This window comes from Lytechinus variegatus, chromosome 14 (assembly GCF_018143015.1).
Source record: "Lytechinus variegatus isolate NC3 chromosome 14, Lvar_3.0, whole genome shotgun sequence".
Lineage (NCBI taxonomy): Eukaryota > Metazoa > Echinodermata > Echinoidea > Temnopleuroida > Toxopneustidae > Lytechinus > Lytechinus variegatus.
Window position 1 is genome coordinate 28774588 of NC_054753.1, and position 24486 is coordinate 28799073.

Genomic DNA, 24486 nt, shown 5'->3' on the forward strand with positions numbered 1-24486 from the left:
TATAATTGTTTTGTGAAATTAAGCGAATCTTTAAAATTTTGCTTGTCATATTTTGGGGGTTAATAAAATTGACCTGACATTTTTTTTTGCTTGTCAAACTTTCCAACTCCTGGTCCCCCTCCCTTTGGGACAGATTTCCGCCGTTTTTCAGTGCGGTGTAAAAGGCTTTGCTAATAGCAAGTACAAAAAAATAGCGGAAAGTACATTGTCCAAATGCAGAATCAGTAACCATCTATTTCCATTAATATTGATAATGAACTCGCAGTGGGTTTGTATGAATGGCTGGTTCCTAAAAGACATCAAGGACATACTTGATATATAAATAATCTATCGAACTCCCGTTTCCTTGGGTACAGAGAGTAAACTCACAGTTAGACAATAGCAACCTCCTCTGTGTGGATGATTTTTTTTATACATAGGCCCTATATTCATACATTATTATTATCATCATTATTGCAAATTTTAATAAATCTCTCTCTCTCTTTGCTTGCCCATGGATGTTTCACTTTTGCCATTAATTAATTTTATTCCATCAGATGAAATTTATTAGCATAAGATAAAGACGATTAAAACGCAGATGAAACCAAATAAAGAGCAGTCTTGCCTTATCCAGGAGTTGCCTCTTGACTGTCTAGGTAATTATTGCTTATTTCATTTCCAATAGAAAATAAAATGTTAAAACATCATTGCATTCGGTACACGGTAGTGATGTGGTAGCATTGTTTTGTTATTGCTATCATTTAATCAATGTTTCCTATATGTTCTAATTCTAAACGTTTTCAGTAGTGTAGATATTTCGGAGTGTGAATTTATATCATTCCCATCAAATTCAAGGTTTTGCTAGTGGACGACTGAATATACGATCAATCAATTACTATAGCAACGGTGTAAACAATTTCCCCATGAACTAACGAGGTTCACGATTCATTAACTCGTTATACGAAGTAGTCACCATCGTCACAGCGACGCGATCCTAGTACAGCCATTACGACAACCAATGAAGAGTAACATTGACAAAGAAAATCAACATCTCTAATGCAATTGGTCTATTCCACGCCAACACCCTTTGGGATCGCCTCAAATTACACATCAGATATCAAATGGGTGTACGTATTAATACTTCTACCCTTAAAGCAATATCTGAGTTGATCCCAGTGAATTTACATACTTGGTCCGATACGTACTCTTTGGTCATATTGGTAGTAACGGAAAAGACCACAAACATGTCAGTTGGTATATCCATCTTAAAATACAAACAATCATCCTATTTCTATATAGAAGGTGCTTGATTTGCAGATCATCTAGTCCTTTATCTTCTTGTCAGGTTAGGTTTGCTTTAAGACAATCAACATGCGTGAGATCGTTCATCTTCAAGCTGGGCAGTGCGGTAACCAGATCGGAGCAAAGGTAAAAAAAAAACAATATTAAGCATTATATATATTTCATGTACAAAATATATCCATTGTAATATTTTTTTTTAAAGTGAACGCATAAAGATACCAAGAATAGCATACACTGTGAGAAAAACCCTGATTTTACAGAAAAAAAGAAGATGTTGCAGAAAGCAATAACAGAATCATTCTGTAAATTCATAAAACAGGAATTTTACTGCAATTTAACAGAACAGGTCTGTTTAATCAGGGGAAAAGTGTGTTTTATTATAGGAAATTTGTAAGCTTCCATATACCAATTTCATGTAAGATTACGCAATCTGGTAAGATTACAGTAGTTCTCGAGACTGTGCTGCGGGAACTTCTTTTATTGCATAAATACATAGCGGATATAGCATTTGCATTCATTTGAATGCAGAATTGAAAGAGCACTGTCAATGCCCTGCTCACGGGCATTGGTGCGCTGGTCGGAGATCGAAGCCCTGACTTTCACGTGTCTTAACAGGCGCCTTAGATCAGCTCAGCCACCCCTACGATGGTAGCACCAATCTACAACTGGAACATTGATTATAATAGACAAGGAGTTTTCTTTCCTCAAGATTGAGGGTCCATGTAAGGACAAGCAGTACATGGTATACTAATGATCAAACAGGACTATTAAAGCAGACATGAGATTCTTTCGAAAGTATATATTCGGTTAAATGAATATTCACACTATAACTTTCCGGTTTATTTGTAAGTCAACATTGTCATTATCATAATTATTATTCACGACTTGTCATTATACACAGTTCTGGGAGGTGATCTCCGATGAACATGGCATCGACCCTACCGGTACCTACCATGGTGATTCTGATCTCCAACTCGAGCGCATCAACGTCTACTATAATGAGGCTACCGGTGGCAAGTACGTTCCAAGAGCAGTGCTCGTCGATCTCGAGCCAGGCACCATGGACTCGGTCCGATCAGGTCCATTTGGTCAGATCTTCAGACCAGATAACTTTGTCTTTGGTCAGAGTGGCGCTGGGAACAACTGGGCCAAGGGACATTACACAGAGGGCGCTGAACTGGTTGACTCTGTTCTTGACGTCGTGAGGAAAGAAGCTGAAAGCTGTGATTGTCTCCAGGTAAGACAAAAAGATTGATCATGGTTTGTACATTATTAATTTATTATTAATGTTAAGAAGTATTTTTTCTGAAAAGCTACCCACAAAAAAGTAAGAACATGGTGACAATGTCATTTTATCATAAAGATTACTTTTATCATGTTGCAGGGTTTTCAACTGACTCACTCTCTTGGCGGAGGCACTGGTTCTGGCATGGGAACCCTTCTGATCAGCAAGATCCGTGAGGAATACCCAGACCGCATCATGAACACATTCAGTGTGGTACCGTCTCCTAAGGTGTCTGATACTGTTGTAGAACCCTACAACGCAACTTTATCCGTCCATCAACTGGTCGAAAACACGGATGAGACGTTCTGCATCGACAACGAAGCCCTCTACGACATCTGCTTTCGTACTTTAAAGCTCACCACACCCACCTATGGTGACCTGAATCACCTTGTATCTGCAACCATGAGTGGTATCACAACTTGTCTTAGGTTTCCTGGACAATTGAACGCAGATCTGCGTAAGCTAGCAGTCAACATGGTTCCCTTTCCTCGTCTCCACTTCTTCATGCCAGGCTTTGCACCTCTGACAAGCCGAGGTAGCCAGCAGTACCGGGCCCTCACAGTTCCAGAACTGACCCAACAGATCTTTGATGCCAAGAACATGATGGCTGCCTGTGATCCTCGTCACGGACGCTACCTGACGGTTGCTGCAATATTCCGAGGGCGTATGTCAATGAAGGAGGTTGACGAACAGATGCTCAATGTACAGAACAAGAACAGCAGTTACTTCGTAGAATGGATCCCTAACAACGTCAAGACCGCCGTATGTGACATCCCTCCCCGTGGTCTGAAGATGTCCGCCACCTTCATCGGTAATAGCACCGCAATCCAGGAACTCTTCAAGCGCATCTCTGAGCAGTTCACCGCTATGTTCAGACGAAAGGCGTTCCTTCACTGGTACACTGGTGAGGGTATGGATGAGATGGAGTTCACTGAGGCTGAGAGCAACATGAATGATTTGGTTTCTGAGTATCAGCAGTACCAGGACGCCACCATTGAAGAAGAGGGCGAGTTTGGAGAGGAGGAAGAAGAGGGGGATGATGAACGATATGTCCAAGAACGGGATTAGCGTTATTCCGTTGGATTTTGTATGAAAATTAACCCATCATTTAGTTTAGGCAAATCTGAATGAGTGAGCGAAAAAAAAATCGAAGGGGCACTGCATGATGCATGGTGCAACTGCAAGCGAGATAGATAGATTTTGACATTTATCAGAACACATTTCGTCCTTTTCCCTCTAGGCTTACATTTCTCTCTTTTCTCTATTTATTACTTTACTTTTTTATTATTCGTGGAACCTTTGGGGTCCAGATCGAGCCATTCTTCGATATCATTCAACCAATGCATAAGAAAAGTAGGTTTAAAAATTAACAAACGAATACTCATTAACAATAGATATTCGTGCACCTTATAGAAAAGAAGAAAGTAAAACAATGCGGTATTGCTTAAAGTGAACTTTTTTTAAAATAGAAATTTTGCCGAATACTTCATGTCTGCCCCCCATGTTTTGACACACTGACACAGGTAATAATGTAATATTTTTGTATTTATAACGTCGATCCGAGTTCGGTTTTATTGGTGTATGTGCTATACACGGGCCATCTATTTAGTCATGTACTACTTGATGTCGTGAATAATATGACTTATTGTTTTTCACCATTATTTCCTCTCATTATCAAATCTAGGTCTATATGCTACCGTAGAACCAACTGCAATCATCCGAAATGCTCCAGTAAAAAACTCTCGACAATCTTGTTGGAAGTTTCTGAGAAGTGAGCAGTACACATAATTTGCTCCCATAATGATTTGGAGATGTAAAAATGCTTCTTTAAACATGTTAAACAGCTTCTCGCAATTTTCCGGGAAAGTCTCTGAGAAAGTATACATAACCAATATTTTTTTTGCTCCCAAAATATCTTGTAGATGTAGAAATCCTTGTTCCATAATTGAACATTGTAACCTCAGAACAAAAAGGACCTTAAAAGTGAAAAACAAAATTAGCCATAAAGAATGAACTTAATTAGAAAACATCACAACAAAATAATGGATGTGAGACATGCATTATAAATCGCATATTTTTACGTGTTGTTTGGGGAATTAGGGAAATTGAGGTTATGATTAATTCATCTTTTAATATTTTTGTTCGAAACAAAACACACCCAAATATGTTCCCATGGTCACGTTTCTATTTTGCATAGATATTGGATATTATACCTTTTTATACCTTATATTACCTTACCCATATGTCAAACTACATTTAGAACCTAAATGCATGTTATATTTTTAGTGAAAGCCAGAATAAATAAGGTTACGAAAAAGACAATATCAAAAGCCAACCAAACTTCTTTAAAGTCTTTTAATTTCAGTCTTGAACGCGCTTGTGTTTATCTATTATGTCATGTGCGTGTGTGGGGGTGTTGGTGTAAACGTGAGTGCGTATGTGGATGTAGGGTGGGTGTGTATTGGTGTTTGGGATGTGGGTGTCTGTCTGTGTGCGTGAAAGAGCGAGGAAGGTATATACGGTGTACGGTAATAGTGACTGGGGATGAGAGGGTGTGTGGTAAATGTGGGTGTTTTATTTTTGTTAAACTTTAGAGGTACAGGCCCTAGCTCCCCCCCCCAAAAAAATAAATAAATAAACAAATAATAAATGAATAAATAAATAGTAATAATAATGATAATGATGAAATAAAAGTGTGTAGGGGCGGTGCCTAAAATGTGTAATTAATTAACCCTATGTTTTGTTGTGAATCAGAGAATCAAGTGTAGGCAATACACCTGTGGGTATGATGGCCCATATTATATCATTGTGCGGACAAGAGAAGCGAGAGAAGAAAATAAAATATATATATTTTTATATTCATTTCCTTCGTGCAATAATATGACAAATACTGATGGATGGCACTGAGTTCAATTATGCCTCTTTACAGGGATAAATTACATATGATAAATTGAATGTAACTAAATTTTTATGTCAATGCGAGTGAGCGTAGTGAGCGAGAATGTAAAATAAATGTTTTCAATAGTTTCATGAATGGGCACACATTTAGATATTAGGATTCTACAGTGGCACTTATAATCAATGAAATGATACTTGAGACAAGAAAAAAGAGTAAAATAGGATTAATCAAAACCAGCAAATGCGGATTAAACATCCGACATTTATCAAATTGTCCATAATTTTATGTAACAGCAAAGCACTTAGAGTATGCGTACTATAGAATACAAATGAATAAGCAATCGTCTATTCGCAATTGCCAGTACACGAGCCCATTGCGTTATTAATGACTGGTTGATTCCGAAAAGACATTTAGCAGAAGCAAGGACATATTTGATATTGACGAAACAATTTAAGTAACTCGCGTTTCTATGGATACAAATAGAGAGTAAACTTCCATAAGACAATAACAATCTCTCTCTCTCCATTGGTATTGTGATTAATATAGTCTATTTTGTGTGATTAAAGAGAAATTCACCCGCGCTCGAATAATGATCATAATAATAATATCAATAATAATATAGGATTTGTATAGCGTACGTATCCACCTTGCTAGGTGCTCAAGGTGCTCCTATTATAACCCGGCTAAGCTAGTCTACCAATTCTGGTGCGCACAGCTTTTTGAGGAATTACTTCCTGCCGGTACCCATTTACCTCACCTAGGTTGAGAGCAGCACAATGTGGATAAATTTCTTGCTGAAGGAAAACAAACCATGTCTTGGAATCGAACCCACATCCTTCAGACTGAAAGACGAGAATCTTAACCACCAGACCACGACGCACGTAGTTTATTTACATTCAATTGTATCATATGCAATTCAACTCGTTAAAAGATGCTCCGGGTTGAAATACATCTATACACAACAAAAAAAGTAAGTCCCCCTAAATCAAATTGCTGTAACTTTTGAACGGAATTATTTTCAGATATGATATTTCGTAGGTAGTTTTTTACACTCATTAAGCAACTTCTGGGAAAAAAGAGATTGATTGGTTGTGTCATGCATGAATAATTAAAGATTGAATTAAAAATGACCATTTTTGAAAGTCACAAGAGTTGTTTTTCAGATTGTCCAAATACAAAGTCGGGCAAAAGTTGTTTTTAGGTGAATTTTAGGGTGTTCATGCTGTTTTACTATCCATAATTCAGCCACTCCACACACAATTTTGATATCGTATGTTCATGGTTGAGTGAGCACAATATTGCAGGGGCCGCAGAAGCAGGGTGGGGGCTCCCCACTTTTTTTCCCAAAGCATGTACAAAAATGCAATATTGACCATACGATTGTGATTTTTTGCATGGTTTGCCCCCCACTTTTGGCTCAGCCCCTCCCCCACAATTTGAAAACCGTTCCGCGGCCCCTGTATTGTGACATATCTTCATAGGGTTTTTTTGGTAGTATCCTCTACAACTTGTTAGGTCTTATTAAAATTTGAAAATGTTGGTGGCTTCGAGTCCCCGATTATAGGCCCCTCCCCCATTTTTTAATTCTGGATCCACCCCTGATTTGTCCATAAATTAAACTGATCATTAGATTTTGTTAGGAAAAGAATAGATTTATGCTGGATAAAGAGGATTCATTCCTAAGTTTTCGAATGTGCTCGCTCAACCATGAAAATGTTAAAAGTTCGGAAAGTGTGTGGTGATAGAAATGATGGATGATAAAAACAACAGCAATTAAAGTCACATTTGAAACCGAATTTGCCCCCAATACTCAACTTATTACCCTTTAAAATGAGTCTGTGACATTGAAAATACCAATTTTCCCACTTTGATGCGTGCTCACTCATCCATGAATAAACAAATCGATTTCATTTTTGCACAGAATTCTGCCCATAGGTTGATAAACATTACTGCCAAATGACATTGCTAAAGACAGCCTTGAAAAAAAGTTCCACCATATTTAATAAGGGGTTACTTATTCTTAAACATATGCACCCATAATGTACACAAGTCTATGAGAGAGGAAGTCAAAATTTTAACAAATATGAAATAAGGGTTTGTTTCATGGACGGTTTTTGTTACTTCTGCCAACAGTTATTTCATGAAACTTCGCACATGACTTCAGAGTAACACTATCCAAAAGGCGCGCACACCAAAATAACCATTCGATACGGCACAGAGTGGGGCCAAGGCCTTGAACTTTCTTCTCATTTGCATAATTTTCGAATATTGTGTGCTCACTGATGCATTAAACATCGGGATTTTCATAAAAATCAAATCAAATGAACCATGCAAGGAGGTTTGTGACAGATATCCATAGTTACAAATTGCATTTTTTCCAATAACGTAAAGAAGAGCTAATCACATTCCACATGTTCATTCAAGCGTGAATGTTTAATTAAACGCCTTTGAATCATTGAAGCATGTTAATTGCTCATGAACATAACGAAAAAATTGATAAAAGATCGGTTTCAGTTACCAAAATGACACAATACTTGCCTATGATATTTGAAAATCGTATTTTTTGTTTTCAATAAATGTTCATTGAACCGTGAAACGATGAATATTGTTGAAGATACTCTTCCCAAAAATAATTGTCATCATATTCGATCATTTTTATTGATAAAAATGTGTTAAAAATCCAATTATAGCAAATTAGGACTTGTGTTTATTCAACCGTGAAATTTAGCCCAAAAAGTTGTATCGTCTTTTAGAAAGTACCTTTTACAAGCCTTCTGACTATTTTTCATGATGAGAATGTGGAATCAGTTCCTATAAAATGGAATCAAAGTCATGATATTTGGCTTGTGACTTTTGAAAAGTGACATTTTTGCCTTCCGACGGTGCTCACTGAAGCATGACGTAAAATACGTCCATAACATTTACTCAGAGGGTAGCTTATAAAATTACCTACACGCTCATGTAAAAATATATCAAAAACTCGCATTGGTTCGGAAATTATTGATGTTTGTTCAAGGGGGGACTTACTTTTTTTTGTTGTGTATAGATAAATAATGATTTACAGGGGCGGCGTTAGAATTTACACTCGCAATTAAAATTGGATTCCAATTAATGTAGCCTATATTGCCTTAGATGACAATAATGTTATTTATGTTTTGATATCATTCAGATTATATTTGCGTTGAAAAGGGTACATATTTTGAAATATGAATGGTATCACTTCCATCGAACATGTTTTTTATGCTGGATCAACGAATAAAATATCAATTGATCAATTACTATAATTTCCCAAAGAAAGAGGTCTCCGATGAATTCCGTCTTTCTGCATCACAGTTGTCATGTACACGACGATGCATTCCCAATATACGATACCCAAGGAATATACCGAGTTGGTAATGAACTTCAAGGTTTCTATTGCATTTGCTTATTCCACGATCCACAGTCGCCATCGTTACAGTGATGCGATCCCATTCCATCCATCAAGACCGATTAAGAGAACAATTTGGTCATTGGCCATTTTCATGTCAACAATAAACTCCAAAGCAATATCTGATTCGACATCCCAGTTACTTTGCTTCCTTGGTCAGACCAAGAATATTGTATATCTAAACAATAGGACCATCCGACCACCCATCTTTTGGTCGTGCTTTTATTATCTTTGAGATATCTTGTTCATGATCATTTAGATTGCCCCGCGCTTCCGAGGTTTAAACATCAAAGATCTACAGTTCGCGCTTCGTGCCCATGGTGAGATACGTATGCTATATATGAATTTCGGTAAACAGTCCTTTCATGATCCAGAATCTAGTTTTGTTTCATGGTTTTCTTTGTTATTGTTTTTCTGTAGTGGCGGATGACCAAAGATCATACAGGAAGAAGAACACCAGTACAAACTCACACACACCCTCTTAACCACCCTTACTCATCTGTCCGCATAATCACACACCCACATTCATTCTCACACACACAAACACACGCACGTCATCACTGAGAGATAACAAGGATAAAACAGAGGGATATGAAGTGAGTAAGAGGGATGGTAGAGGGGTGTGCACATACACACCTACACAACGCTTCACAAAGCGGTAACAAGAAAAAAGGAATTAACTGAGAAAGAGAGAAAATAGTGGTTTCAGTAGTAGGGAGATGTGAGGAACACGCACATATACAGGCACGCCCATAAAGTCAAAATATGCCCTTCACTTTTCAACTCTAAACATTAGAATTCTTATTTATATATAGGCATATACTTTTGGAATAAGATTCAAAAGTAATAAAATGTATGACGCAAATGGAAATATTGAGCAAAAGAAAGAAAATATCCAGTGTTGACTGTTATACCTCAAGCACTAACACCCCCAGAAAAAATGAAAACATTAAATTAATTAAATTCCCAAACAAAAATTTAAACAACAAAATATTTTAATAAAAAAATAAATAATGATGCTACGGAAAGGGCATAAAGGGAGGCTTTTACAAAATAAACGAAATATGATAAAGAAAAAAAGAGAAATAGATCAGAACTTGTGACCCACTTCTTCACTTTTAATAATTTAGGATAAAGCTATAAGGTACAAACATAAACTTCTATCCCATCCAGTTGATTTAAACAAGAACCTACAAACTCTTGGTTGAAATAAAATCAAAATGAATTGTATTATTTTCAACCAACAGTTTGGTTGTTTCTTCATTATTCATCAACTTTTGGGTCGGTTAAAAGTTCTTAGAGTGTACCAGGCCTGGTGTGTACCACTATCTGCATTACCGCATCCCATTTAATTTTAGCGTATTCAACATAGCCAATAAGAATAAACATTCATAAATACCTTATTTGTTTTAAGCATCGCCATTTATTTTCACAAGTTACACAGTGTTTACTTGACAGAAGCCGCACGGACTGGAAATGAAGAATATCGACATTTACAATGTAACGGTCATCATGATTAAAGATGATTATTTTCTCGAGCCGAAAGAAACCCTTTGGCGTTTTCAATCAAGCTAATATTCATAATAATTGGTCGAATCTTATGTCATACAAATCTTCACCTGAAACATTACTTTTGTAAACTTAGGTTTTACGATAGTTTTTTTTTCTTTGAGTGGGTATCAATAACATTTTATAACCTTTTAAATTTAAGTGTTATAATTTTATTGAATGAACTCAAAATGTCTTACGTTGATTTGATTTAAAAAAGACGTATTGCACATTTGCTTTATCAATACAATATGAAGGAAACATTATTCCCACCACAGGGCAAACGTTGTTTACAATATACATTACAATATATTACCTCATGCACTTAAAACATCGATAGATGTAACTATATAATAAGCAGTATATCGATGTGATCTGGCAATTTGTAAAAGCAAAGTTTAATTTATATATAAATAGTGAACAATCTGTAAAATAAAAATCTTTAGACATTCAAGTACTGTAAAAGAAATCAGCCACATGACTATTGAATGATGAAATATTGAAGTATCGAGAAGACAATTCGAGAAAGAGAGAATTGGAAAAGAACAAGAGAACGAAGACATTCACCAGTTTACGTGATTACGTTCCGGGCGCGTTGAAACAAAGCGTTGATTCATGTTACTGATGAAAGAAGGAGAAGATCTCCGAAGTCATGATGGGCATACTTTAGTACTTTCATTTAAATAAAATGTTTTACATGAAAACGTATATAGATATTCAATATTGAGTTTTACAATCATTATGCTTTATAATAAACATGCGCTCATGCTTCTTCTTCCCCTTCTTCCTCTTCAAACTCGCCCTCTTCTTCTGCGGTGGCGTCCTGGTACTGCTGATACTCAGACACCAAGTCATTCATGTTGCTCTCAGCTTCAGTGAACTCCATCTCGTCCATACCCTCACCAGTGTACCAATGAAGGAAGGCCTTTCGTCTGAACATAGCGGTGAACTGCTCAGAGATACGCTTGAAAAGTTCTTGAATGGCGGTGCTATTGCCAATGAAAGTGGCAGCCATCTTAAGACCACGGGGAGGGATGTCACAGACAGCGGTCTTGACATTGTTTGGGATCCATTCTACGAAGTAACTGCTGTTCTTGTTCTGGACATTGAGCATCTGTTCGTCAACCTCCTTCATGGACATACGACCGCGGAAGATTGCAGCAACGGTCAGGTAGCGTCCATGTCGAGGATCACAGGCAGCCATCATGTTCTTGGCATCGAACATCTGTTGGGTAAGCTCGGGTACGGTGAGGGAACGGTACTGCTGACTACCACGACTAGTGAGAGGAGCAAAGCCAGGCATGAAGAAGTGAAGACGTGGGAAGGGAACCATGTTGACGGCAAGTTTGCGGAGATCGGCGTTGAGTTGGCCAGGGAATCGGAGGCAGGTTGTGACACCACTCATGGTTGCAGAGACAAGATGGTTCAGATCACCATAGGTGGGTGTGGTGAGCTTCAGGGTACGGAAGCAGATGTCGTAGAGGGCTTCGTTGTCGATGCAGAAAGATTCATCTGTGTTTTCTACGAGCTGATGGACGGATAGGGTAGCGTTGTAAGGTTCAACAACTGTGTCAGATACCTTAGGAGATGGCACCACGCTGAATGTGTTCATGATGCGGTCTGGGTATTCCTCACGGATCTTGCTGATCAGAAGGGTTCCCATGCCAGAACCAGTGCCTCCGCCAAGCGAATGGGTCAGTTGGAATCCCTGTACAAACAAAGCAAACGGCAATTTCACAGCTAGTAGCGTGTTTCAATGAAACGGTCGAGAATTAGGTTCTGTATGAATTCTTTAAAAATCCCCTTTACCACTTGGAACTTCCTAAAACCTAGACCCCTTTCAGAAATATTTCATTATCCATATTTTTAAAATTTTATCTAGGTATTCAATTTCAATTTGATTTTAGCAATATTGTAATGTTGTTTATTTAATTCGTCCATTAATTATGTTCAACATATTTCATGGACAAACATTTCAGCAATTACAGCTGTCACTTGTTTATAAAATGTTTTAGGATTGTGAATCTTAGGAAATACTTGGTCTCAAAAAATAACTTGCCAATAATTTATATGATGAATCATGCCCTCTCATCCCCTTCATTTGCACAATATTCATGACTACCATGTTTAAACTATGACCTATTCTCAGAGCCATCGGAAGGCGATGGGCCATTGTAAGTATTTTGTGAGCTTAAATCGCCATCCATAAACAATGGATCATGAAGTAACTTGAAATTAAAATATGGTTCACAATCTAACATGTCCAAAAATGAGTGCAATGTAAGAAATTGAGTGGAGGATATCATCGTTGAAAATACCTGAAGACAGTCACAGCTTTCTGCTTCTTTCCTGACAACATCTAGCACAGAATCGATAAGTTCAGCGCCCTCTGTGTAGTGACCCTTGGCCCAGTTGTTCCCTGCTCCGCTCTGGCCAAAGACGAAATTATCTGGTCTGAAGATCTGACCAAATGGACCTGACCGGACCGAGTCCATGGTGCCTGGCTCGAGATCGACGAGCACGGCTCGGGGAACGTACTTGCCGCCGGTAGCCTCATTGTAGTAGACGTTGATGCGCTCGAGCTGGAGGTCAGAGTCGCCATGGTAGGTACCGGTAGGGTCGATGCCGTGTTCATCAGAGATCACCTCCCAGAACTATAAAGATAAGATGTAAAGAATGTGTATAAGAATTTCCAAAGATCTTGCTAGATATGGCAGATATATTATTAAAAACATAAATTATATATTTGAGACCAGCAAAATATATCTTTGTGAAAAAGTGAAATATAATTTCGTTAGAAGCGTATATATTTTTGTGAAAGTGTAAAAAATTTTCTTTTATGAAAAGAAACATTTTTTTTAAAAGCGAAATACATTTTATCTAAGTGAAATAAATTTCTAACGAATGATTTCTTAGACATATTAGACAGTTACGATTCACTTTGTGGAAATATATTTTTCATTTTTAAGATAAATGTCATTCGTTAAAAAAAATTAAAAAAACAAAACATCTACAGTGCAATGATATTTTAATTTATTCTCCCATGACGTGCCATAGTCATCGCTCAGCTGGTATGGGAGATACACCGTCAAAATATTTGTTGCATTTTAATCATCAACCACGGTCATGGTCATGATGGTAGTTTAATCAAAGGACCAATATTGCAGAGTCGCTAATTATAACAAGCGCACTACTTCAGAAGCCTGCTACAGTCAACACCATATCCTATTATGAATCTGCCATTCAGATTAAAGGGGAAGTTCACCCTGACATAATGTTTATTGTAAAAATTGCAGATGAAAAAATGTTTGAAAAATATTGGTAAATGCTTAAGGAAAATTCATCAAAGATTAATAATGTTATCAATATTCTATTTCGTTTATTTGTGACGTCATATACGAGCATCTTCCCCTGTATCATGAATTTGAAAAAAAAAAATAAATGACATTATCAAAAAGAGGGGACCTTATTGAACCTTCATCAAATCAATAGACGAATTATTCCACAGTCGCCCCTGAAAAAATGGTTCAGTTTCAGTTTCAGTTTCAGTTTGGTTTATTTCATTTCAACTCAAATCAATTTTAACAGCAAAAGAAATCATTACAAAGATATAAATGAATATGCAAGTATATACAGTATGACAATGTGGCATATATAAGTAAATATATACAATAGACACAGAACAATATAATCATTATATAATCTTTACTATTTAAATAAATGTTGAGGAAATGGAGGGATCCACTAAAAAGCAGGGCTTGTTGAGTGTGGATTCCTCAAAGAATAAGTTAAAAGACAGGTTTGTAGGTATAAGTATAAATGCAAGAACGAGAAAAAAAATCGTAAGAAAGCTATTGTGATGGAATACAGAAATGATGGATGAAAGTGAAAAGATAGATAACCGAGAAGAAAGACTGGTGCACCTGTGTGGATGAAAGAGAATGAAGGGGGGGGGATAAGGGTGATGGCAGATGAAAGGGAAGGACATAGAGGAAAGAAGAGAGAGAGAAAGAGAGAAGTTGGGTCCTGAGCGCTCAATTTGGACTTACTCTATAAGATTCGAGAATGTGCTTTTTTAGCTTGATTTTAAAAAAGTTCAGACTTACGGAGTTAATGATGTCGTGACTGAGTGTATTCCAGTATTTAGGACCGTAAAAGGAAATTGTTTTTTGTGCGAGTTGAGTGCGGGTACGGGGAAGGTGAAAACGGAGTGATTGTCTTGTTGGGTAATTGTGAATGGCGTTATTTTTTGTAAACATGTTAATTAATATGTTTGGGAGTTCGTTTGAATTCAATTTGTACATAAATTGCCCTGTTTGAAAAAGAAATAGATCTGGAAGTTTTAAAATATTTGACTTGTAAAATAAATTGTTAGTATGAGAACGAGGAGGAGCATTATGTATAATTCTTATAATGTTCTTTTGTAAGATGAGAATTTTGTCTGTAAGATATTTGTTGGCGTTACCCCATGTCATTATTCCATAATTCAGATAGGGAAGTATTAGGGAGGAATATAGTGTAAAAAGTGTTGATTTTGGAAAAAAGTGTCTTATTTTATTCATTATACCAATGTTCCTTGATATAGTTTTGGATATATTTTGAATATGAATGTTCCATTTCAATTTATCGTCAATCATGAGACCTAAAAATTTAGTTGAAGAGACCCTATTTAGAGCAGTATCGTCCAAAAGGATGTCTCCAAGTAGATTTTGCAAAGTGTTACTAAATAACATAAAGTTTGTCTTCAGGATGTTAAGGGATAATTTGTTTGCTTTAACCCATTCAACTACATGTCTCAGTTCACGATTTATAGTAGACAATAGTGTGTTTTGGTTCGCATGGGAATAAAATAAGGTCGAATCGTCTGCAAATAAAATGAAAGATAGAACATCTGAAGATTTATAAAAGTCATTTATGTATATTATAAATAACAAGGGACCTAGTATACTACCCTGTGGAACTCCACAATTTATTGGTCGCAATGCAGAACTGTGATTATCTATTTGTACAAATTGTTTTCTATTCGATAAATAATTCCTGAACCATTCCAAGGCTTTCCCTCTAACACCATAGTGTGACAACTTTACTAATAGGATATCATGGTTAATTGTATCGAAAGCCTTGGAAAAGTCCAGGAATATTGCAATTGTATGTAAATGTTGATCAACGGCATGTGATAATGTATCGATGCATTTCAATACCGCTTGAGTTGTATTGTGATTTGCTCGAAAGCCAAACTGTGATTCGCAAAAAATATTATGTTTGTTTAAGAAGTCTGTTACTCTAATAAATACGATCCTTTCCAAAACTTTGGATAAGGATGGTAACAGTGATATTGGTCTGTAGTTTTTTGTTTCAGATGTGTCTCCTTTTTTGAATATCGGGATTACTTTCGCAATTTTAATGTTATTTGGTACAATGCCACTAGTGAGTGATAGGTTAAAAATGTGGGCCAGCGGAGTCGCTATTGTTAAGATTATGGATTTGAGGAGACAGTTATCAATTTCGTCGTGTCCTGAGCTTTTCTTTCCTTCTAACCTATTCACTATACCGATAATTTCCTCACGGTCAGTAGGGACAAAAAACAAAGAAGATTGGTTATTATTCCCCAGATAATTATCAAATTTACTGCCAGTTGTCGGAATATTTTCAGCAAGTTTTTCTCCAATTTGAGAGAAGTACGAGTTAAAAATCTCAGCTATTGCTTGAGGTTCTTCAATAAGATCGTTAGTCTCTGATTTAATTTTGATAATATTTTGCGTTTTACTGTTTCTGTTTAATGTTCTGTTAATTATTTTCCATGTGTTTCTCATGTTATTTTTATTAAGCTCAAATTGCATTGCATAATAATGTTTTTTCGCTTGTCGTAGTAAATTGGTCAAAATATTTTTATATCGAGTGTATTTTTCACGAGTCTTATTATTTGGATTAGTTTTGTATTTATAAAACAGATTATTTTTCCGGTTTATAGATCTTAAGATAGATTTAGTCACCCATGGAGATCTAGGGTATTTTTTATAGTTATTCACTCGTTCTCTAAATGGTATACAAATATCAAATTTATCCTTTAAGATATCAATAAAATTATTGTAAGCCTCATTCACGTCTTCAGAATCATAAATTTGTTGCCAGTTAACTGTACTTAAATTTTCATTCAGGCGCTCTAAATTTCTGGCATTTAAACATCGAGTTTTTATTTTAGAATTACGACTTTCATCTCGTGTGTTTAAAAGAGTAGTTCTACAGAAAATAGGGTAATGGTCTGATATATCAGAAATAACGATTCCTGATTCTAAAGGCATATCTTGCATATTAGTAAAAATGTTATCAATTAATGTGGAAGATCAATGTGTTACTCTCGTAGGTTTAGTTATGGTAGGTAAAAAAGAAGCCGAAAGAATCATTTCAAGAAAATCGTGAGGAAATCTTTGAGCATTGGACTGCAACAAATTGGCATTGAAGTCACCCATTAAGAAACAGTGTTTATTTTGAATAATTGGACTTAGTAAAATGTTTTGGATATCTCTTAAGAAATCATCATGGGGACATTGAGGAGGACGATAAATCACCCCTATTATTACATTCCTACTGTGTTTATTTTTAACCTCTATAAAAAGTGATTCAAGACTGTCATTCATGTGGGTAAGATTTTTTAAACAAGAGTAATCTAGTCGGTTCGGTATATACATGCCAACACCGCCTCCTGGTCTATTATGTCTGTTGTTTGTGAGTAAATAATAATCATCAATATTCAAAAGAGAGTTACTAGAGTGTTGGAGCCACGTTTCAGTCAGACCAATAATAGGGCTATTATGTGAATTAAAATGTTCTAGAAGTAGATCAAACTGATCAAAATTCTTGTTCAGGCTCCTTATATTTAAATGTAAAAGAAACGTGTTTTCATTTACATTGTTCAAACTATTTGATTTGTATTCATTTACCGTATAGTATTTAGATGAAGCAAACTGTTGTACTGGGTCATTGTCATCAAAGTTAAGGGACAACTCTTCTGAGTTTGTGTTTAAATCATAAGAGATGCTGTTGTCGTATTCGGGATTATGTATAGCTCTAGTGATTTTCCTATCTGCATGAAGCTGGAGCAAAAACTCGTCGTCGTCAATAGAATTGAAAGGAAATTCTGTTGCTAACGCAAGAGAGACTGAGGAACGAATCCCAATACTACATAAATATTTTTAGTTATAAATACTTTCAAATTCAAATTGAGCAAGCCAGATAAGGATCCCAACATTTGGAAATAGGGACTAGATAGTGCAATGCATGTGTGTAGTGAGATATAACTAAGTGATGAGAAGAAGACAATGATATGGGAAAAAGAAATAAAAGAAAACATGACATGAAATGAAAACATAACATTTAAGTAGAGCATGTTTGAGATAAGCGAAATTGTGAAACGGCGGCGGTTAACCCCTGCTTGTATAGACTAAGCTATTTTAGAAATTCCCTTTGGTATTATTCTGCATAATTAGTAGGAACCTGCTTGAACAAAATTGTAAACAAAGAGCCAGAAATAGAAATTAGATGAGTATGATGTCACGAGAAATGCTATTCAAAAAAATGTAATGGCCTACTCAGTATCTATGCAAGCAAATAAAATCAAGTTTGGGGAAGCGTGATTAGAGTCATAATGAACATACACACTTATTTGTGTTTGGAAGGGGGTGGGTATTTACAGGAGTCTCTTTAATTAACTGTTCAAAAAATTCAGATGATCGTACATATTTGATTCTAATTAGACATTTGGTCACTCAATGAGACGGAATATATTAATAATAATTAAAGCTGTTAAAGTAGAGCAAAGAATTTATTTTAGATTCCTGAATACGTCACGCATTGTGTTCACAAGCATGACAAGTGAATTCGTGAATAGATTTAAGCATGAGTAAAACATGATAATGCTGACAAGCAAATGCAGTATTTTCTATGGCATCTATGACATGTACAATGCATTTAAAATGCTGATTGGATTTATGTTATCTTAGTCCAAAAAGGCATCAAATTATAATATTAAAGTACATCCAGGACTACAATGAGAACGCCACAAATCATACGATATATTTCAATTGAACTTGATTGTGGACAATCCAAGATATTTCTCAATTACATATTGGCTGTGGAAAATTTACAGAAAATCTCGAAAAGATCTTGGTTGTGAACCATCTATATAATGCATCTAAATAAACTCCAGGTTGTGAACCAAGTATTTTAGATCATTAGTTGTGATCAAACTACAATAAAGATCTTGGTTGTGAACCATCTTTATAGTGCGTCTAAATAAACTCCAGGTTGTGAACCAAGTATTTTAGATCTTAGTTGTGATTAAACTACAATAAAGATCTTGGTTGTGAACAATCAATAAGGATAATTCATCACATCAAGATCTCAGTTGCGATCAATCTACGATGTAGATCTTTATTGTAACAAATCCACATTATTTAAAGAGCCTGGATGAGATCGATCTTCAATGTGATCAATCTTAGATGTGATCAAACTGCAATACAGATCTTGGTTGTGAACAATCACTATTAATAATGCATCACATCAAGATCTAGTAGTGATCAAACTACAATATAGATCTTAATTGTAAAACATCCACATTCAAGAGCCTGATTTGGATCAATCTTCAGTAGAGATCTTGACTGTGTTCAATCTGTAATAAGATGCTGGCTGTGAATTATTTAATGCCATTAGACATGTTAGATATTGGCTTTAATCAATCTACAATTAGAGTCTGGTTGTTGTCAATCTACCAAACACATCTCGGTTGTAAAAGTAAAAAATCTTAAAATGAAAATACATTTCAAAGATCCTGTTTGTGATTAAACTGCAATATAGATATTGGTAGTGATCAATTAACAATATATTCAAATAAGATCTTGATGGTGAATAACCAGAAATGCATCTCATTAAAAACTTATTATTAATAATCTAAGATAAATCTCATTTAGATCTTGATTGTCTATAAGCTGTAATATATTTTATTAAAATTTTGTCTATAATGATAATGCATCACATCAAGATCTTAGTTGTGATCAATCTACAATATAGATCTATATTGTAATAATCCACATTGAGCCTGGCTACCAGGAAAGTGCTGGAGCTCGACGACGTATCACCGTACGGTCAGATCTTCCACCATCGATGAAGCGCGAAAGAGGTCGACTGTCCTCCATTGCTTACACTCTCAGGAAAGAGAAGAAATTAATGATCATCGTGAACCATTAAAAAAATAAACTTCATGCATTTTGTCTGACAAAACATATGGAGCAGCTGCTCGTTTAAGACGTCACAAATGAAATAAAAACTTCATAAAAAAATCTAATAACTTTTCTAATGTTTGCCGGATTTTCCTCAAACCTTCACTAAATATCTTTTATTATTTTTTATGGTATTTTTACAACAAACTTTTCGTTAGGGTGCATGAACATCCCCTTTAAATGCTAGCGATATGGAAGAAGAATGCTCTCAAAATGATTGCCGAAAAGTCCACTTATTTGCATCTCATTAGCCTCTCAAATATTCCTCAAGAATAATTGTGACCTACATCATGTACATGGGTGTCGATTTGTGTTCTTGGTTGGGAAGATGACTAACACGAATATTGTTCTCTGTGTGGGATTTCTTTTTCTTTTAGTTTGAAGGGGGAAGGGTGTGACATTACCGAACGTTTTTACGGACCAGACATGGCATAGAGGGAAAATTATTATTAAAAACGCTGCGAGCGAACGAGCGAGCGAAGAATTTACCCATTTTGATAATTTTGTGATCTGATTTTGACATGATGTCACCCATTTTCCTTTCAATTCTTTCTTTTCTCCTTTCTAGGTTGTGAAACTTTTTTTGGGGGGGCGTGCATGGCCTCCTATCCCCACGTCCGCACGCCAGTTGGGGAGGGGTATTCCTTATGAGAGTAAGACCGATGTCGGACCGATGTTTGAAGTATACACTTTAGTTCTACCATGGACCTATTAGCAAATGGTTCCACAAGACTAGGCACTAATGAAGACTGTATAAATTTTGCGAGCACGCAGCGCGAGCTAAAATATTTGAGAAAAAGTTACATGAAAATCCCTGTTTGGAAAAGTATCATGGATATCGGCGAGACATGTATTATCCAAACCGTGCATTAATTTCACTATTGCACTTTGCGCATGCGCAGTTCGCATGAGCGATGAGTCACGCGAGCCCTGATCGCTGGCACTGACGTGGCGCGTGGCCTTATACAGCCTGCCAGTCAACGGGGGCATGATGACTCATCGCATAACTCACTCCTCGGGTAATCTAATGCACGTTCTCGCCTCATTTACAATGCACATATTCCTGCTTGACGATCACATATATCCAGCCTCGTGAATTCGTACAAGCCGGCTCGCGGGGAGATAGCGAAATACATCGTATTCATTAATCATTCACACTCGTAAATGAGTCAGAAATAAACGTGTGATTTGTGATGGATAGATACTCGGGCACTGATCGCTGCCTAGCTATTTAGCCGCATACGGCAGCAGCCTTATTTTATTGGTCGTCATGTAATTACTTTTCAAGATCTTAATGATGCATGTCGGCCGGGATGTTCATGAATAATCAGGACGGTATCTCCTTATAGCCAGGATGCATCTTCAATCCAATTTGTCGCATGTTATGGGCAAGCCGCATTTTTTAACGTAACCACAGCCCACATATGCAGTCCCCGATGCAGTCCGAGTCTACCATTCTCTAACCTAAACGTAAATGTATCATTTTCAGCATCACCATTCATTTATTATATTCACCATTTTCCATTAAATTTCAAATCCGACCGGATTGTGATGCCAATTAGAATCTTCGGAATATTCGTTAGAAACCCATATTATTTTATCATTTGGATATAACGTAATTGCTGAATATCGCCCAACTGTAATCATGCGCATGTGACATGTGACACCACAATGCGCTGTTGTTTAGGAGAGTGATACCTACGATGATCGAAATCTCTCTTCTACACCTCCATGTGCTAATAAGTTATATACAGACAGGGACATAAAGTACATGTATGTTAATTGCAATTAAGCAAATATGACTACAGCTGCTACTGTTATAATCCTTAGTACCGACATAATATCATTTAGCAGTTGGCTTTACTGATTAATTTTATTGATCTCCATGATTGCGGCGTCATTTATATGCGAGTCTACCATATCACAATATTGGATTTTTAAAGTAACTTGATTAAGGTACGCAAAACATGCACGGCCTTCCAAATCAGTTAATTTGATTTTCTAAATCAGTTACATTCACAATAGAGACATTGTAGACGGTATAGACAAATTTTCTGGCATTCCTGACAAAAAAAAATGAAAACGTGAAAATCTGTGAAAGTAAATTAAAGCGCCCAAGCTCTGACTGATAACATGCGGGATGAGATGCCTTTTTCAGGTAAATATAATAATAAAAAACACTGAGTTTTATCAAGATTTGTAAGTGCCGTGGCCGAGTGGTCTAAGGCACCTGGCTATACATGGAAAGTCCGGGATTCGATCCCCGGCCGCGGCACCTATGCCCGTGAGCAAGGCATTTATTCGACAATGCTCTTTTATCCTGCTTTCAAGTAAATGGAAATGCTATATGCATTACTGATAACTACAGGTGTGCACTTGTTTAAAAAAAGATTTGTAAGTCTTATTAATTATAAGAATGGAATTATTTTCAACTTACGCGTTTCCCATTATCACTAAATAAATAAAGAAAGTCTTAACGAATTTCGTGATGAATACAATAAAGCCTCATTGCAGTTGTCTTGACAGTTTTATTTTCTGACATGTTGATTTTATGTTGAAATTAAAAGGAGGAAAATACATCAACACAACAATGCTCTTACCTTTGCCCCGATTTGGTTGCCGCATTGTCCAGCTTGGATATGCACAATTTCACGCATGGTTGAACTGTTTTTAAGTTTCAATCAGAAACCTATACCAACTTGGAAATGATCGGAATTTCTCCAATGCAGCTGTGGCTGTATCTACTGCAGTGATTTATTCTGCAAGAGATGGAGAGAGAACACGCCCTTTTATTTTACGGAGGAATTGGCTATCCCGTAATTTTCCGAAGAGATGCTGCGGCGCGCCCTCGTCGTTGAGAAAGGTGTCACGTCTCATGCAAATTACTAAGGGACCTTCTACAAAAATATGCGACTGACAGGAGTTTTGTTTCAATTCACAGTCAAAGAGGAATTTACCCTGACGAAAACTTTGTTGTAAAAATAGCTGGAAAATAATATAGATGAAGATTTGAGAAAAAACCATTAACGATTAAGAAAGTAGTTTTTTTAGTTGTGACGTCATAAACGAGCAATTGCCCCATATTCTATGTAATTATATGCATGAATTCCATTTGTTTAATGTTTCTTGATGATTTATTCTTTGTTGTCTTTTAGTAGAAATCATTTGTGATGCTGAAGGTACAATAAAGCCACTTTAATTGCTGAGAAAATTACGTTTCATTGATTTTTTTATCATACAACATGTAGGAAAGTCCTTTGCATAGGACGTCACAAATTGAATAATTGCCGTTCTAGTTTGCAGTTTTTCTTTGAAAAATTTCCCTCAAACATTCGCCAATATTTTTCATTATTTTTCCTGTTATTTTTACTATAAACTTTTTGTCAGGGTAAACTTCCCCTTTAAAAGTTCGAACGTTTGACTCAAATTTATATGAATACATACAAATTTGATGTTTTAACATTAATTTGAAAACAATAAATTATGAGAACAATAATCTACCAGACGGTCGTCTGTAATGCCTTGTTCGAGAAGAAGGGGGGGGGGGGGAAGGTGGTCCAATTAATGTCCCGGGATTAATCTTATTTATTTTGCATTTTCATATGAGATATCAAATACCTCCATCTGAATTTCTAGTTATTCAAGATGTATGGACCACATTTTAATCTGAATTGAAGAAAAATGATTATGAAAAAATGCAGAGAAAACGGTAAAAGGATTATGACTCGAAATTTCCTCAAAACACACTGACTTTATTTATAACTGTCGTAACCGCAGTCAGTCCAATTTGCAGTTTTTAGATGATCCCTTATGATCGATAACGAATCAATCTGTCCATCTAATCAATTCGTGCAAACTTAGCTAGGTCAGTGTTATTGACATATACATAAAGAGAACTTCAATATTAGGTCGAGTAAACAGCTACAGTAACCCAGGGTTACGTAAAAATCCACCTGCCTGCTCCCCTTTGTCGCTGTTATTAGATTTTTTATTTTTCAGATTAAATCATTATGAGGCTGCTAATGCATTTTCATTATCAAATATAATAAATTTCATCACAACGTAAAGAATATGAACCTGGTATCATGATTGTGGTATTATGTGTTGAATCGTTATCCAATAAAGAAGCACCTGGCACAATAAATTGTATTACATGTGTCTTATTATATTTAGCAGATTACATATCAACAGCGGTGTTGTATTATTTGGTGCTGCGGTTCAATGCTGTTGACGACGAGGTCCGGGGTCCGAAACCCAACGCTGCACTGTATTTAGAAAGAACCTACACAGTGGCTGCGAAACCGGGTTGGGGGCTGAGGTGAAGCCCCCCCCCCTCCACACACACACACACACAGACACCTTTTTAAAAATAATCGTGTAAAGAAACTATGAAACCGAATTACCATCAGGGGAGCGTTTCATCAATATTTTCACCCGACAAGTTGTCAGATCTGACATCTTTCCATGATTTTGATTGGCTGAGAGGCACTGTTCCTATGGTAACTGTCCATAAGTGCATAAAATGGGACTTGTCGGATAAAACGTCCGACAAGTCCTTTCATGAAACGCCCCCCCCCCCACTGGTTGTAACTTCCTATGGTCAGCCCCCTCCCCCACTTTCAAACCTGTTCTACAGCCCCTGGTATATATCATTTTTTAAACTTCTTAACCTGTGGGAGGCCGAATGATTTCGCTACATAGCACACGTTTTCCATAGACACCGGCCAGTCGCTTAAGGTCTCGGGAGTCAGGGCTCAGTATCCAACGGGTT

General features: G+C 36.5%; 2 protein-coding genes across 2 annotated transcripts; one reads left to right on the forward strand and one right to left on the reverse strand.

Annotated features, from left to right (window-relative positions):
* The first annotated feature begins 1111 nt into the window (after window positions 1–1111).
* Window positions 1112–4888, forward strand: LOC121428183 (tubulin beta-4B chain-like). The gene is made up of 3 exons (XM_041624787.1): window positions 1112–1407; window positions 2183–2518; window positions 2666–4888. The coding sequence occupies exons 1-3, from the start codon at window positions 1351–1353 to the stop codon at window positions 3632–3634; spliced, it is 1362 nt and encodes a 453-aa protein (XP_041480721.1). The 5' UTR covers window positions 1112–1350; the 3' UTR covers window positions 3635–4888.
* A 5420-nt stretch (window positions 4889–10308) lies between these two features.
* Window positions 10309–22496, reverse strand: LOC121427346 (tubulin beta chain-like). Its single transcript, XM_041623694.1, has 3 exons — window positions 22316–22496; window positions 12759–13094; window positions 10309–12148 (listed from the first exon to the last, which is right to left on the reverse strand). Exons 1-3 carry the CDS (start codon window positions 22370–22372, stop codon window positions 11204–11206), a joined length of 1338 nt encoding a protein of 445 aa, XP_041479628.1. The 5' UTR covers window positions 22373–22496; the 3' UTR covers window positions 10309–11203.
* Between the last annotated feature and the right edge of the window lie 1990 nt (window positions 22497–24486).

Coding starts and splice junctions, on each gene's coding strand:
- LOC121428183 (XM_041624787.1), top strand. CDS start 1,351: ATGCGTGAGATCGTTCATCTTCAAGCTGGGCAGTGCGGTAACCAGATC. Junction 1,408..2,182: donor GTAACCAGATCGGAGCAAAG/GTAAAAAAAAAA, acceptor CATTATACACAG/TTCTGGGAGGTGATCTCCGA. Junction 2,519..2,665: donor AAAGCTGTGATTGTCTCCAG/GTAAGACAAAAA, acceptor ATCATGTTGCAG/GGTTTTCAACTGACTCACTC.
- LOC121427346 (XM_041623694.1), bottom strand. CDS start 22,372: ATGCGTGAAATTGTGCATATCCAAGCTGGACAATGCGGCAACCAAATC. Junction 13,095..22,315: donor GCAACCAAATCGGGGCAAAG/GTAAGAGCATTG, acceptor TTATCTTTATAG/TTCTGGGAGGTGATCTCTGA. Junction 12,149..12,758: donor AAAGCTGTGACTGTCTTCAG/GTATTTTCAACG, acceptor TTGTTTGTACAG/GGATTCCAACTGACCCATTC.